This window comes from Macrobrachium rosenbergii, chromosome 34 (assembly GCF_040412425.1).
Source record: "Macrobrachium rosenbergii isolate ZJJX-2024 chromosome 34, ASM4041242v1, whole genome shotgun sequence".
NCBI classification, from domain to species: Eukaryota; Metazoa; Arthropoda; class Malacostraca; order Decapoda; family Palaemonidae; genus Macrobrachium; species Macrobrachium rosenbergii.
Genome location: NC_089774.1, coordinates 5,669,676 through 5,683,096, shown reverse-complemented (window position 1 = coordinate 5,683,096; position 13,421 = coordinate 5,669,676). Strand labels below are relative to the sequence as shown.

The window sequence follows — 13,421 nt, the reverse complement described above, 5'->3', positions numbered from 1 at the left end:
AAATGCTGAGAGGGGGCGGTGGGGTGGGCTAAAACTGCTCACGAATTCCCCTAATTATGTGTTGAGTCTTTTGAAGGCTATTTTCGAAAAGTTTAGCGAGGTTTTTGGAGCGCCCGTAAAATTATAACAGGTTTGTAATAATAATAATAATAATAATAATAATAATAATAATAATAATAATAATGTCCACTTTCCTCTCATACCTATAAAATTTCAACAAGGATGAAAATAATAATATTAATTGTAATTGTAATGATACAAGCAGCATATAACCCATAACAGACTGGAAATATATTAACAACTGTTATAATAACAACCACAACAATAATAATGTTGTGGTTAAAATTGTACTAAAGTAAATTATGCTGTACCCCTTGCACTAAACACAAATAATAATAATAATAATAATAATAATAATAATAATAATAATAATAAGGGTTGTGAAAATATAACCTATATTAAGTTATAATAATAATAATAATATGGGTTGTGAAAACAGAATTTATATTATGCTTTCATAACATTTCCTTCAACTAGACACCAATAATAATAGTAATAATAATAATAAATAATAATAATAATAATAATAATAATAATAATAATAATAATAATAATTTATTATTATTATTATTATTATTATAGGTTGTGAAAATGGAACTTACATTGTTTTTATAACCCCTTCAACTAGACACAAAAAATATAGTTATAATAACAATAATAATAACAGCCTTATGGGTTGTGAAAAGAGACCTTATATCAATTATACTTTTACAACACTTACAACATTCCCTTCAACTAGACACAAGAAATAATTAATAACAATATCATTATGAACCATGAAAATATTACTAATATTATTCCATTACCCCCTCTCTCCCACCTTCCCAAAATCCCTGGTCCTTTCTCCTGGGCCCTCCCCCCCCCCAAATAGTTCCAGCAGGCCAGCCCACGATTCACTGGAAGGGCCACACAATGGTGGACGAAGTGGGCCCCCTCCGGGAAGACGACACAGCCAAATTAACCTGCAGGAGCGCCGGGGGGCGGCCGCCCCCCGACCTCTCCTGGTGGAGCGGGGAGAGACAGCTCCCCGTCACCTCTTCCAAGTCCTATTCGGATCCTACGACAGGTAAGGAGCGAAGGATATCTTTTTTGGGGGTTTAGTTAAGAGGAGGGACGCAGCAATGAACCTTGAGGAATGCCTACAGTGCGCCGCGTGAGGTGAACTGACGTATTGGACGATTATGATATTGTTGATATAATATATATGTACAAATAAATATATTATATATAATAATATATAATATATATATTGAAACAATTACATCGACATAACCCAAACTTATCGATCCCCCATCAAGCTATAACTGACACGCCTTCCCAAACCCCAAAATAAACCCGGCTAGATAATTCCATAACCCCATAACCTCACAGATAATCCCAGATGATTAAAATACTTCCATACATCATATAAAACTATCCCAGATAATCAAAATACCTCCATACGTCAGATATTCGTATCGCAGCCTCCACCACCGAAGCCTCTCCCTAAAAACATATGAACGACCGGATGAAGATTTTAGATGGAATGAAATCTATCATATCTATCAAGTCTAATTATCACTAGCCAATTTATCAGGGCGAGTTATCTATCTTCAATATGGGTCATCAAAATATGAGCTTCGTATGGGGGGAATTTTACCCGTCGCTATTATTAACCTGGAATTTATTTGTGGACTCTTACAACGAATATAGAGATATATAAAGGTTAATGAATGTTATAAATAATTGCTTCCCACAGAGAGGGGGGCCATTTATTACCGTGTTTTGTCCCAAAATTCTGAAGGATAAATACAAAATATATGTCATTATTATTATTATTATTATTATTGTTTATAGATATGTTATTATGTATATATATATATATATATATATATATACATATTCATAAATATATTTAGATATATATATAAGTATTTATAAATATTACATACAGTATATTCATATTTCATAAATATATTTAATATATATATATATAAATATTTATTTATAAAGATATTTAATATATATATATATATATATATATATATATATATATATATATATATATATATATATATATAAATAATTTCATACCTGCAAAACCAACCCAGCAAGTATATACATAAGATAATGAAGACATCATTATATAATGTATCCTGCCAGTATTTTGATACAAAAAACACCGGGCCCTTCATACTACGGCGATGAATCGCCTTCCCCATCCACGCCCCGTGTGAAGAAATTATTTACAACATTCACTTACCTTTATACAACTCTATATTCATTTTACGAGCCCACAAATAAATACCTGGTTAATAATAGCGACGGGTAAATTCCCCCCATATGAAATTCATATTTTGATGACCCACATTGAAGACGGATAAATTGCCCTGATATATTGGTTAGTGATAAACAGATCTGATAGATTTGATAGGTCTCATTCCATCTAATATCTTTATCAGGTCGTATGTATGTTTTTAGGGAGAGGCTTCAGTGATGGAGGTTGTGATGCGATTATCTGATGTATGGAAGTATTTTAATCGTCTGGGATAATTCTATACAAAGCACAGACGTATTTTAATCATTTTGGATTATCTGTGAGGTTTTGGGGTTATAGAATTATATAGACTCGTCTATTTTGAGGTTCTCGTATATATATACTCACTCACACACCCCTCCACTCTCTCTCCCCCACAGACACGTACTGGTCAGAAGCTGCTGTGTCTATACGAATCCACCGCGCACTTCAAGGGACCGAGTTCTCCTGTAGGGCGCTCACGCCCACGGACGAGAACGCCCACCAGAAGGTGGTCTGTGAGCCCAAAGTGTCCTACGTCACGATGAACATAACCCGTGAGTATTATTGGGGTTTTGGGGTTTGGCGGGGTTAGAATTTTTGGGGGGTTGGTGGAGAAAAGTGGTGGGTTTCGTTAAGTAGATAAATGAATTCGATCTTTTACCAGATTCTGCAGCTTTTATCGATGGTCGTTTGTGGCCTAATATGACTATGGAGAGAGAGAGAGAGAGAGAGAGAGAGAGAGAGAGAGAGAGAGAGAGAGAGAGAGAGAGAGAGAGTATATATATATATATATATATATATATATATATATATATATATATATATATATATATATATATATATATATATATATATATATATATATATGCAGTAAGTGACTATAACAATCGCTCCGCCATTCGAACCAACTGATCAATCAATACACGCCAACGTCAGCGACGGGATAGCACGACCAAGAACAAACAATATTAATTATGGAGAGGAGAAAACGGTGATAAATTTGATGAATAACGTTGAGGAGAGAAGTCGGTTTTATGAGGTCATGTGTGTGACAAGTGAATGCTTATTTATTTATTTTATTTATTTGTTTGTTATTTGTGAGTTGGTAATTTGAAGTTACTGATGGAATGGAGGGGGATTTTTTTTTTTTAAATGTGTGATGAATATTACCTGATTATAAGTGGAAATTGATGGTGAATTTATATGTATATACTCGTATTTCTCTCTCTCTCTCTCTCTCTCTCTCTCTCTCTCCTATTGCCATGTTTTTGTCTTGGTAACTTTATATTGATTTTATCCTATCAATTTTCATTCTCTCTCTCTCTCTCTCTCTTCTCTCTCTCTCTCTCTCTTTTTTAATTCTCTCTCTCTTTTTTATTCTAATTTTTGTAATTTCATCATCCTATCAATTTCTCTCTCTCTTTTTTTTCTCTCTCTCACACACAATTGACTTTATGCTGAATTCTCTCTCTCTCTCTCTCTCTCCAAATACTTGAGTGAAGGTCCACTTTTCCTCTTGTGAATGGAAGTATCAAATATCGGCTCTGATACCATGGAAACGGAAGGCGGATCGCATATAAATTCTTAACAACGAACTACGATGGAAAATAAAATCCCTTCGAATGTCTATTGAAGCATAAACCCTAGTGTAATTTATACACACACACACACACACACAATACATATTTTATAAATATATAATATACATAGATATACATATTAAAATATACGTATATAATACATATATATACATACATATACAGTACTCTTCTTCCCTGTGAAACCAATCTCGCACTCACTAACCGACATGAATACACATCAATCGATCAATCAATCAATCAACTGGCTGGAAAGACTCTTCCCCCCTAATCAAGGTGAAGAATTTTCCAATCTTAATTAAGGGTCAGGTAACCTGACACACCCCCTCCCCACACCCCAGACAATGAACTCCAAAGGTCTCAGGTGAATTCCAGTTCTTTATTTAATTTATTTAAATTTAATTTATTGAATTTGATTTGATTTTATTTAATATATTTGAATTTTGAGTTGAATACAGAATTTAGGCCAAAGGTCAAGCGGTGGGACCTAGGAGGTCATTCAGCGCTGAAACGGAAATTGAGAGTAGGTGGTTTGAAAGGTGTAACGGGAGGAAAACCGAGAGAATATGAAAGGAGGTGCAGTAAAAGGAACGAAAGGGGTTGCAGATGCATAGAACCCTAAGTAATGCCTACAGTGGACCGCATGAGGTGCAATGACAGCGCTACCCCTCTAAATAAATATATTGAAGTGTAATTGTCTTTGGGAGAGCAATCTGGTGTCCTTTTGTAGCCCAGGGCCGAAGGAAAGTGGAAAACAATAAATAAATAAATAAATAAATAAATAAATAAATAACGAATAAAACTCAAGAAAATAGAAAATAATGAATAGAAATGGAAGAAATTGGAATCAATTTAAATGGAAACCCATCACAAAATCCAGACAGAGAGAGAGAAGAGAGAGAGAGAGAGAGAGAGAGAGAGAGAGAGAGAGAGAGAGAGAGAGAGAGAGAGAGAGAGCTCTAAGCAATTCCCAGCCGTGACGGACAACCGGAAGAAATTGGGTCAATGTGGTCCACTGACCGAAAATCTTTGGCCCTTTCCTCTTGACAGATGGATGCCCCTAATGCGGTAAGTGACTGACTGCAGCTCTCTCTCTCTCTCTCTCTCTCTTTGTTGCAAAACATATTGGAAGTCTTTCCCTCTCTCTTTCTCTCTGCACACCCCTGTTATTGCACACCTCTCTTATTGAAGTCCATATCTCTCTCTCTTATTGCACAGTCCATCGGATATATATAATTTGTTATTGCAAACCCAGTTGGAACTCTCTCTCTCTCTCTCTCTCTCTCTCTATATATATATATATATATATATATATATATATATATATATATATATATATATATATATATATATATATATATAATTTGTTATTGCAAACTCTCTCTTGGAACTCTCTCTCTCTCTCTCTCTCTCTCTCTCTCTCTCTCTCTCTGTATATATATATATATATATATATATATATATATATATATATATATATATATATATATATATATATATATATATATATATATAATTATATTATTGCAAACATATATATATAAATTTGTTATTGCAAACCCAATTGGGACTCTCTCTCCCTCTCTCTCTCTCTCTCTCTTATTGCAAAATTCATCGGAAGTTTCTCTCTGTCTGTCTGTCTCTCTCTCTCTCTCTCTCTCTCTCTCTCTCTCTCTCTCTCTCTTACTGGAAAACCTATGGGAAGTCTCACTCTCTCTCTCTTATAGCAAAATCCACTGGTAGTTTCTCTCTCTCTCAAAAAAAAAAATACTACAAATTCTGACAAAAAAATACTACAAATTCTGACAGACTGGATGCAAGTCGATTCTATACGCCAAAATATAAATAAAATTTGGGCAGATGAAATTGAATATTTTCTTTTGACAAAAACACACAAAGCAAAACTTCACTCAGTAAAAAGTGAGCCAAATCTATCAAATCTCCTGTTAAGCAAAACCATATGACAAAATCTGATAAAAGTGAAAGTTAATATAAAATATAAAGCAAATCTGTCAAAACGAAATTGGAATGAGTTTTCTTTCCGAGAGCATAAACCAAATTTGTCGAATACAGAGAGTTTATTTTAGAATATATTAAATATTGTAAAGTATTGTAAAGTAATTCTACTTGGAAAACAAAATAAAACAAGTAAAAAATGCGCCGAAGTTTCTTCTTCGGCGCAGCCGAGTTTTCTGTACAGCCGCTAGCGCGTATGATCAGCGCCAACGAAAATAGATCCATCTTTCGGTGGTCTAGGTACAATGCTGAATGAGCCGCAGCTCACGAAACTTTAACCACGGCCCGGTGGTGGTGGCCTATCCTATATCGTTGCCAGACACATCATTATGGCTAAATTTAACCTTAAATAAAATAAAAAACTACTGAGGCTAGAGGGCTGCAATTTGGTGTGTTTGATGATTGGAGGGTGGATGATCAACATACCAATTTGCAGCCCTCTAGCCTCAGTAGTTTTGAAGATCTGAGGGCGGACAGAAAAAAGGGCGAACGGACAAAGCCGGAACAATAGCTTTCTTTTACAGAAGACTAAAAAGTAAATCTGTCAAACAAACTCACTCCCGGTATTGTTAAGCAATTGTACTTATAAAAAAAAAAAAAGGAACAGTAACAAAGAAACAGTCTTTAGTAACGAAAGCAACACAGCAGTCACTTCTGCGATGCTTGGCGAAGTGCACTGAAGTGTTCTGAAGTGTTGTGACGTGTTCTGAAGCGTGCTCCACCAGGCAGACGAGGAATGATTATCCTTGCGAGAATTAAGAGAACAAAGAGGGTACTTATCCATCAAAAGAGAGAGCAAAAGAGAGCAAAATAAGAGAGAGTAATTAGAGATAAGATGATGAGAGCAGTTTCTTACGTACAGGAGATATTGGGGTCCGTTGCAGCTTGCAACAGATTTCAGTGATTCTGAAGCAAGTCCTCGTGTGAGTTTTTCGTGTTCTGTAGAAGTTCAGATTTCAAGATCTCTCTCTCTCTCTCTCTCTCTCTCTCTCTCTCTCTCTCTCTCCACCCCACTTTGTTTACATCAATGTTAATCCAATCAGATTTCATTGTTTATTTCCGTTTGTTTATTTGGCTGGTGACGCAAACAAAATTTTGTTGACTTTGTACGAAAATTTACCAGAGGTGACCCTCCTCTGGGGAAGGGGTGTGGACTTCCAGCCTTGGCGGAGATTTGCAGCCAACAAACGCTTATGCCTTTACTGTTTGTGTTGTCTTTGTTAGTGAAAACAGTATCTGGTGGTAATGAATAGAAATAAGAGACATTCAGTCCCAAGAAATGGAGAATTTCTGCCTGAATAGAATTAAGAGACATTCAGTCCCAAGAAATGGAGAATTTCTGCTCTGATCATGGAATACAGAGTTAGGCCAAAGGCCAAGCTCTGGGACCTATGAGGTCATTCAGCGCTGGAAGGAAAATTGAGAGTAAATGGTTTGAAAGGTGTAACAGGAGGAAAACACTCAAAGCAGTTGCACTATGAATCAACTGTTAGAGAGGGTGTATAGCAAGAATGAAGAAATATGAATGGAGGTGCAGTAAAAGGGATGAGAGGGGATGCAATTAGGGGCCGAAGGGACGCTGCAAAGAACCTTTGGTAATGCCTACAGTGCACCCTGTGAGGCGCACTGACGGCACTAACCCCCTGTGGCTCAAACAACACCTGCCAACGCCAATAGACCAGACGGTTTCTGAAAGCAACAAATCTCTGTAAATTTTTGCTTAGTTTATTTTTTTCTTAAATAATATCTAATGATGTTTTTTGATGTTTTTTTATATTTTTGTTTTTAAAAACAACATCTAATGAAGATGAATACAATCAACAGCTATTCAATCCTCAGAAATGGGGAGTTTCTACTCATGATGGCACAAACAACAGACCAGACTCTTTCTGGAAGCAAGAAAACTCTGCAGAGATTTTTCTTGGCTTAGCTTTTTTTAGCCCTTGTTTCAAGAAAAACAACAAAAAAACCTCTAAAAGAAAAAGGACACTAATAACCTCACTCATTAGCTGGAGCGAGAATAATCAGGGGTATCAAACACAACAAAGGCAACTGACTTCATTTCATAAAGGAAAATTTAAAGAGATAAAGAGTCTGTAATGGCCTTCATCCACTTTGCCAGAGAGCAGAAAAGAAGCTGGCTCTCTCTCTCTCTCTCTCTCTCTCTCTCTCTCTCTCTCTCTTCACGGAGCCGCCATTTCGAAGAAGAGGTGTGGCCTTTGGCTAATGAGCGCTGCTCCCCAAACGAATGACTTTTAATTAAGACCATTGAATGAAGAGGAGGAAAATAGTGCTTATTATTATTATTATTATTATTATTGTTATTATTATATTATTAAGAAGAAGAAGAAGATACGCCCTATTCATATGGAACAAGCCTACAAAAGAGACCACTGACTTGAAATTCAAAATTGGTTGTTGATATTATTATTATTATTATTATTATTATTATTATTATTATTATTATTATTATTATTATTATTAAGAAGAAGATGAACCCTATTCATATGGAACAAGCCCACCACAAAAGGGGCCACTGAATTGAAATTCAAACTTCTAAAGAATATTACAGTGTTCGTTTAAAAGAAGTTACAAAAGGTAATTAGGAAACACTGAAAGAGACCACTTCTCAGAAAAGGGAAAAAGATAAATGAATAAATTAACAAATAAACAGATAAAAATATCAATAAATTATTAGGATACAATGTGAATTGTTTCTCTTGCTGCTGTCTTTTGTTTCAGCTACTCCAAATGCTACTTGTCTCTATTTCCATTCATAATCTCAGGTCTATTGCTACTTATCTTCTCTTGGTGCTACTTCTGTTTCTCTACTGCTACTACTTTCCATATAATCAAAACAATCATTCCTACTGCTATTTCTATCAATACTCAGTCATTGATGGCATTCATACAACCTTCATTTCTACAACGCCAGAATCTCCTACTTCTTTTCTGCCTATATTTAAACCTCTGGCACTTTTAATTTATTTCTGTTTTTACCGCTACTGCTAATTCTACTATATCTACTTCTAATTCTACTATATACGCTGATTCTACTACATCCGCTAATTCTACTGTATCTGCTAATTCTCCTATATATACTACTATATCTATATATACCTGCTTTATCTGGTATTTAATTCTACTTTTCAATATTTCCTACAACCTATACGTTTGAGATACTGCCTCTCAGAACTGCTTCGACTGACCCTATAGCTACTGCTAAATAAACTGTCCCTGCTACTTTTTTAGATTTCTGCTACTTTTCCTGCTTTATTCTGCTTTCCTCTCCTCTTCCTCCTCCTCCTCCTCCTTCAGCTCAGGCAGTCGAGAGGGCTTGGCCCTTAGGCAGAGAGGAAGATACAATGTTGAAAGGTCCTCAGTAATCACGAGAGGGACCTTTGTCAGAGGCCTTTGTCAAAGGTATTTGTCAAAGGTCTTTGCCAAAGGCCTTTGCCAAAGGTCTTTGTCAAAGGCCTTTGACAATGGTCCTTGTCAGAGGCCTTTGACAAAGGTCAAAGGTCTTTGTCAGAGGTCTTTGCAGATGGGACAGGGAGATTACTATGATTCAACAGGTGGACTAGAATCTAGATTCTTAAAAATCATCATATCTAATAACAGGCTGAACAGACTGAAAGAGTCTTTATAAATCAGGTTCCTTTGAAGGCTAGACCTGATTAAAGATTAGTTTTTGAAGATTTCACTTAACAAATAAATCATGAATCTGCTACCAAAAAAATCAATGTCTGATAACAGGCTGAACAGACTAAAATATTTTTAAAAATCATGTTTTTTTAAGGGCTGGGCCTGATTAAAGTTCAGTTTTTAACAGGTGAACCTAGCATATAAATCATGAATATATTATATTCTGACCAGATGGAACTTTAAATAATTTCTCAATAGGTAGAAAAGGTATTTAAAAATCGGGTTTTTTAAGGGCTGGACCGGATTAAAGTTTAGTTTTAATAGGTGGACCTGACGTATAAATCGTGAATCTATTAATATACTGACCAGATCAGATTTTAAATAATTTCAGGCAAACAAGGTAACTTAAAATTTTAAAAGTGGGACCAGTTTAATAAATCCCGAATCTTTATGCAGACGGACCAGATTACGTTCCTATATTTTTATGGAATGGAAAATTAACATTCACAATCTTTCAACAAGCGAAGCAGAATAAAAATTCAAAACCTTTTTACAGTTGGAGCAAATTACAGAGAAAATTCAAAACCCTTTTACCAGGTGCAGCAGATTTTTGAAAATTCAAAACTTCATAACAGGTGGGCCATACAAAACTTTCAAAATATTTCAACAGGTGGCCCACGGTATAGTTGGAGAATATTTTGTTTCATACGGAATTGATTTTGTGTCTTGCTAATATAACAAAATGAGGAAAATAAATTCGTGATTCTTCTATAAATAAGCTTTCTTATCATCAAATGCTGTGGCTAATTGAGGTTTTCGTATGAAAGATTGTCTATTTATTTTATCTTAAAGTTAAACCTTATTCTCAACGCATGAAAAAATAAATGTGGCTATAATCTCCCAGCTAAAAGTACTTTGAATAATCAGAAGGGGGATATACTCTCCTAATTGTTTAATTTTATAACTCAAATTTCAACCAACATCTTTAAAAAAACAAACTAAAACTTCCTTCCTCCCATATTAACACAAGTTCGAATTTCCTTCCGAAGAATATCTTAAAAGCACGACTTCCCTTTCCTCTCATGTAAACACAACTTCGAACTCCCTGCCGAAGAATATCTTAAAAGCACGACGCATCCCATCGCGTGATTGAGTGTTCTCGGAAGCACCGGGGATCGAAAAAAAAAATATGAAAAATATTTCTGAAAGCCAAAAAAAAAAAAAAATATTCTTGAAAGTAATATATGTGATGTCTTTTCAGACGAAGGTTTGTGGATGTCACGTGATATACCTACCGTGAGATAATCTTTGCCTCTCAGGTCTCGATGTGACCCAGTGTCACTTTCGGAGCTTACGAGGTCTGTTTACAGTCTCCGGAGTCTAATGAGCATGCGCTGATAAATGGTAATGGTTATTACCCCATTAAGCAAGGTTAAAGGGAATAAAATGTCTGCTAGGAGAGAGAGAGAGAGAGAGAGAGAGAGAGAGAGAGAGAGAGAGAGAGAGAGAGAGAGAGAGAGAGAGTATACGAAACAGGTACCCCCGTAGAAACTGCCTGTATACAGACAAAACCAAACACAGAAAAGAGACCAAACACAGACGTGTCTTTTGAGAGCGAGCGAGCGAGCACCAAAGACCACGACATGACCTGAAGCACTCAGCCAGGCGCCAGAGAGAGAGAGTCAGGTGGAAGATATTGGGTCAAGGCTCGGAAGAAGTTCACGCTTCATCCATCGCCTCTCTTTGACATGTGACCTAATACAGTAAGTGGTGTCAATGCAGGCCGGGGGGGTGGGGGTGTTCCTTTTATGACGGGGTTAGGTTTTAGCCAGAGAGAGAGAGAGAGAGAGAGAGAGAGAGAGAGAGAGAGAGAGAGAGAGAGAGAGAGAGAGAGAGAGAGAGAGAGGTAATCTCTGTTGCTTTTGATCAGTTTTGTCTTAATATCAAATGGCAGGATATTTGTGAATCTCTGTCTCTCTCTCTCTCATTCCTTGCAGACGTTTGATCCTATTTAAGCTTTCCTTTCCTTTTCTCTCCCTCTCTCCCCTGCAGATATTTCTCTCTCTCTCTCTTTCTCTCTCCCAATTTTATATTGTACTCCTTCTATCTGTCTATCTATCTCACTTTATGTTGATTCTCTCTCTCTCATTCCTTGCAGACATTTAATTCCACTTAAGCTTTTCTATCCCTTCTCTCTCTCTCTCTCTCTTTCCCGCCCCCGCAAATCTCTCTCTCTCTCTCTCTCTCTCCTGGGAAGGAGCAAAGCACCCAGTCCCCGCAGAGACTCCGAAATCTGAACGTATCTCAAAGGAACTCAGAATTTAGCATCGCGAACGCTGTCTAGGAACTTAATTAAATCAGTGTTGTTTACATTCTGACGAACGGGTGAGTTTGGGCTCACTCGGTCGTAAATCTCGTTTGAGTTATATATTTCTTTTTTAATTTGTGGTTTGTGTTTTTGGGTTTAATTATGTGTTTTGGTGTTTTGATTGGTTTTTAAGATATTGATTTGGTCTTGAATGGTTTTGATTATTTTTTTTTTTTATTAAATTATTTACTTTTTTTTTACATATCACTGTAACCATTGAAATAATGGATACGTATGTATACATTATACATATATATATATGTGTGTGTGGGTGTGTGTATATACATTATACATATAAATGTATAATCATACATATATATAATCTATATATACATATATATAAAATATATGCACATAATAAAAATATATATAAAAACCTATCATATATCAATGTCTTCTCTCAATACTATAAAATTTTATATATATATATATATATATATATATATATATATATATATATATATATATATATATATATATATATATATATATATATATAATATATATATATATACATATATATATATATATTATGGACTACTTTGTTGCAGCAAATTCGAATATTACTGCAGTGCAATAATTTATCACTGGGAATTTATCTCTGGGATGGAAAACAATTAAGTATGGTTTTAGAATAAACAACTGGGGATGATAAAAATTTACCTAGCATTTAAAAAAATTCAGAATTTTAAAATTATTTTCTTAGTTTACAAAAAAAGTAACTTTAATTTTTGGCATGATGTGGGAATGGGTTAAATTGAGGCCATAGAGCCAATGTACTGAGTATATGAATGAGTCTGTTCTCAAAAAATAGGGGCTAAAAAGTTTTCAATTTTGAAAGTATGAAAAACGTTTAAAAATATATGTTTGAAAATTATTTTGTTCGACAATAATTTTATTTCTGGGGCTAAAAAGTTTTCATTTTTGAAGAAAAATAAGAAAAACGTTAAAAATATATGTATATTTCAAAATTATTTTGTTCGGTAATTTTATTCCTGGGCTCAAAAGTTTTCAATTTTGAAGAAAAAATGAAAACCATTAAAAAAATATGTCTCAAAATTATTTTATTCGCCACGTTATTGGTTTTACGGAAAACAAATAAAAATAAAAAATAAAAAATAAAAAAAAACAAGCTCTCTCTTTCAAACCACGAAAAAAACCTATTCATTTTTCTACTGGAAAGTAAAATAAAATAAAAAAATAAACACCAACGAGCAGGTTTCAAATACGCAAACAGCAAACATGCAGTTTCAACAGGTTAATGTTTATACAACATTTTTTATGTATTTATTTTTTTGGATTTTTTATTTATTTATTTTTTTGGCAATGGAATATAACGATGAGGTCTCTGTTTAAATATGGAATTTCACTCATTGCATGTTTATGTATTTATTCAAGCGTATTTCCATTTAAATTACGTTGGTTTGGTGGGGTTTACGTAATATATTTTGTCAGG

The 13,421-nt window shown here is 34.8% G+C and overlaps 1 protein-coding gene across 1 annotated transcript in view; it reads left to right on the top strand.

The window, feature by feature from the left end:
• The window catches only part of LOC136856014 (uncharacterized), a 201,699-nt gene that overhangs the window by 153,923 nt on the left and 34,355 nt on the right, over positions 1 to 13,421 (top strand). Inside the window, exons 4-5 of the mRNA XM_067133566.1 lie at positions 932 to 1,126; positions 2,737 to 2,892. Coding sequence (XP_066989667.1) covers positions 932 to 1,126; positions 2,737 to 2,892 — 351 coding nt within the window. The remainder of the gene's footprint in view (positions 1 to 931; positions 1,127 to 2,736; positions 2,893 to 13,421) is intronic.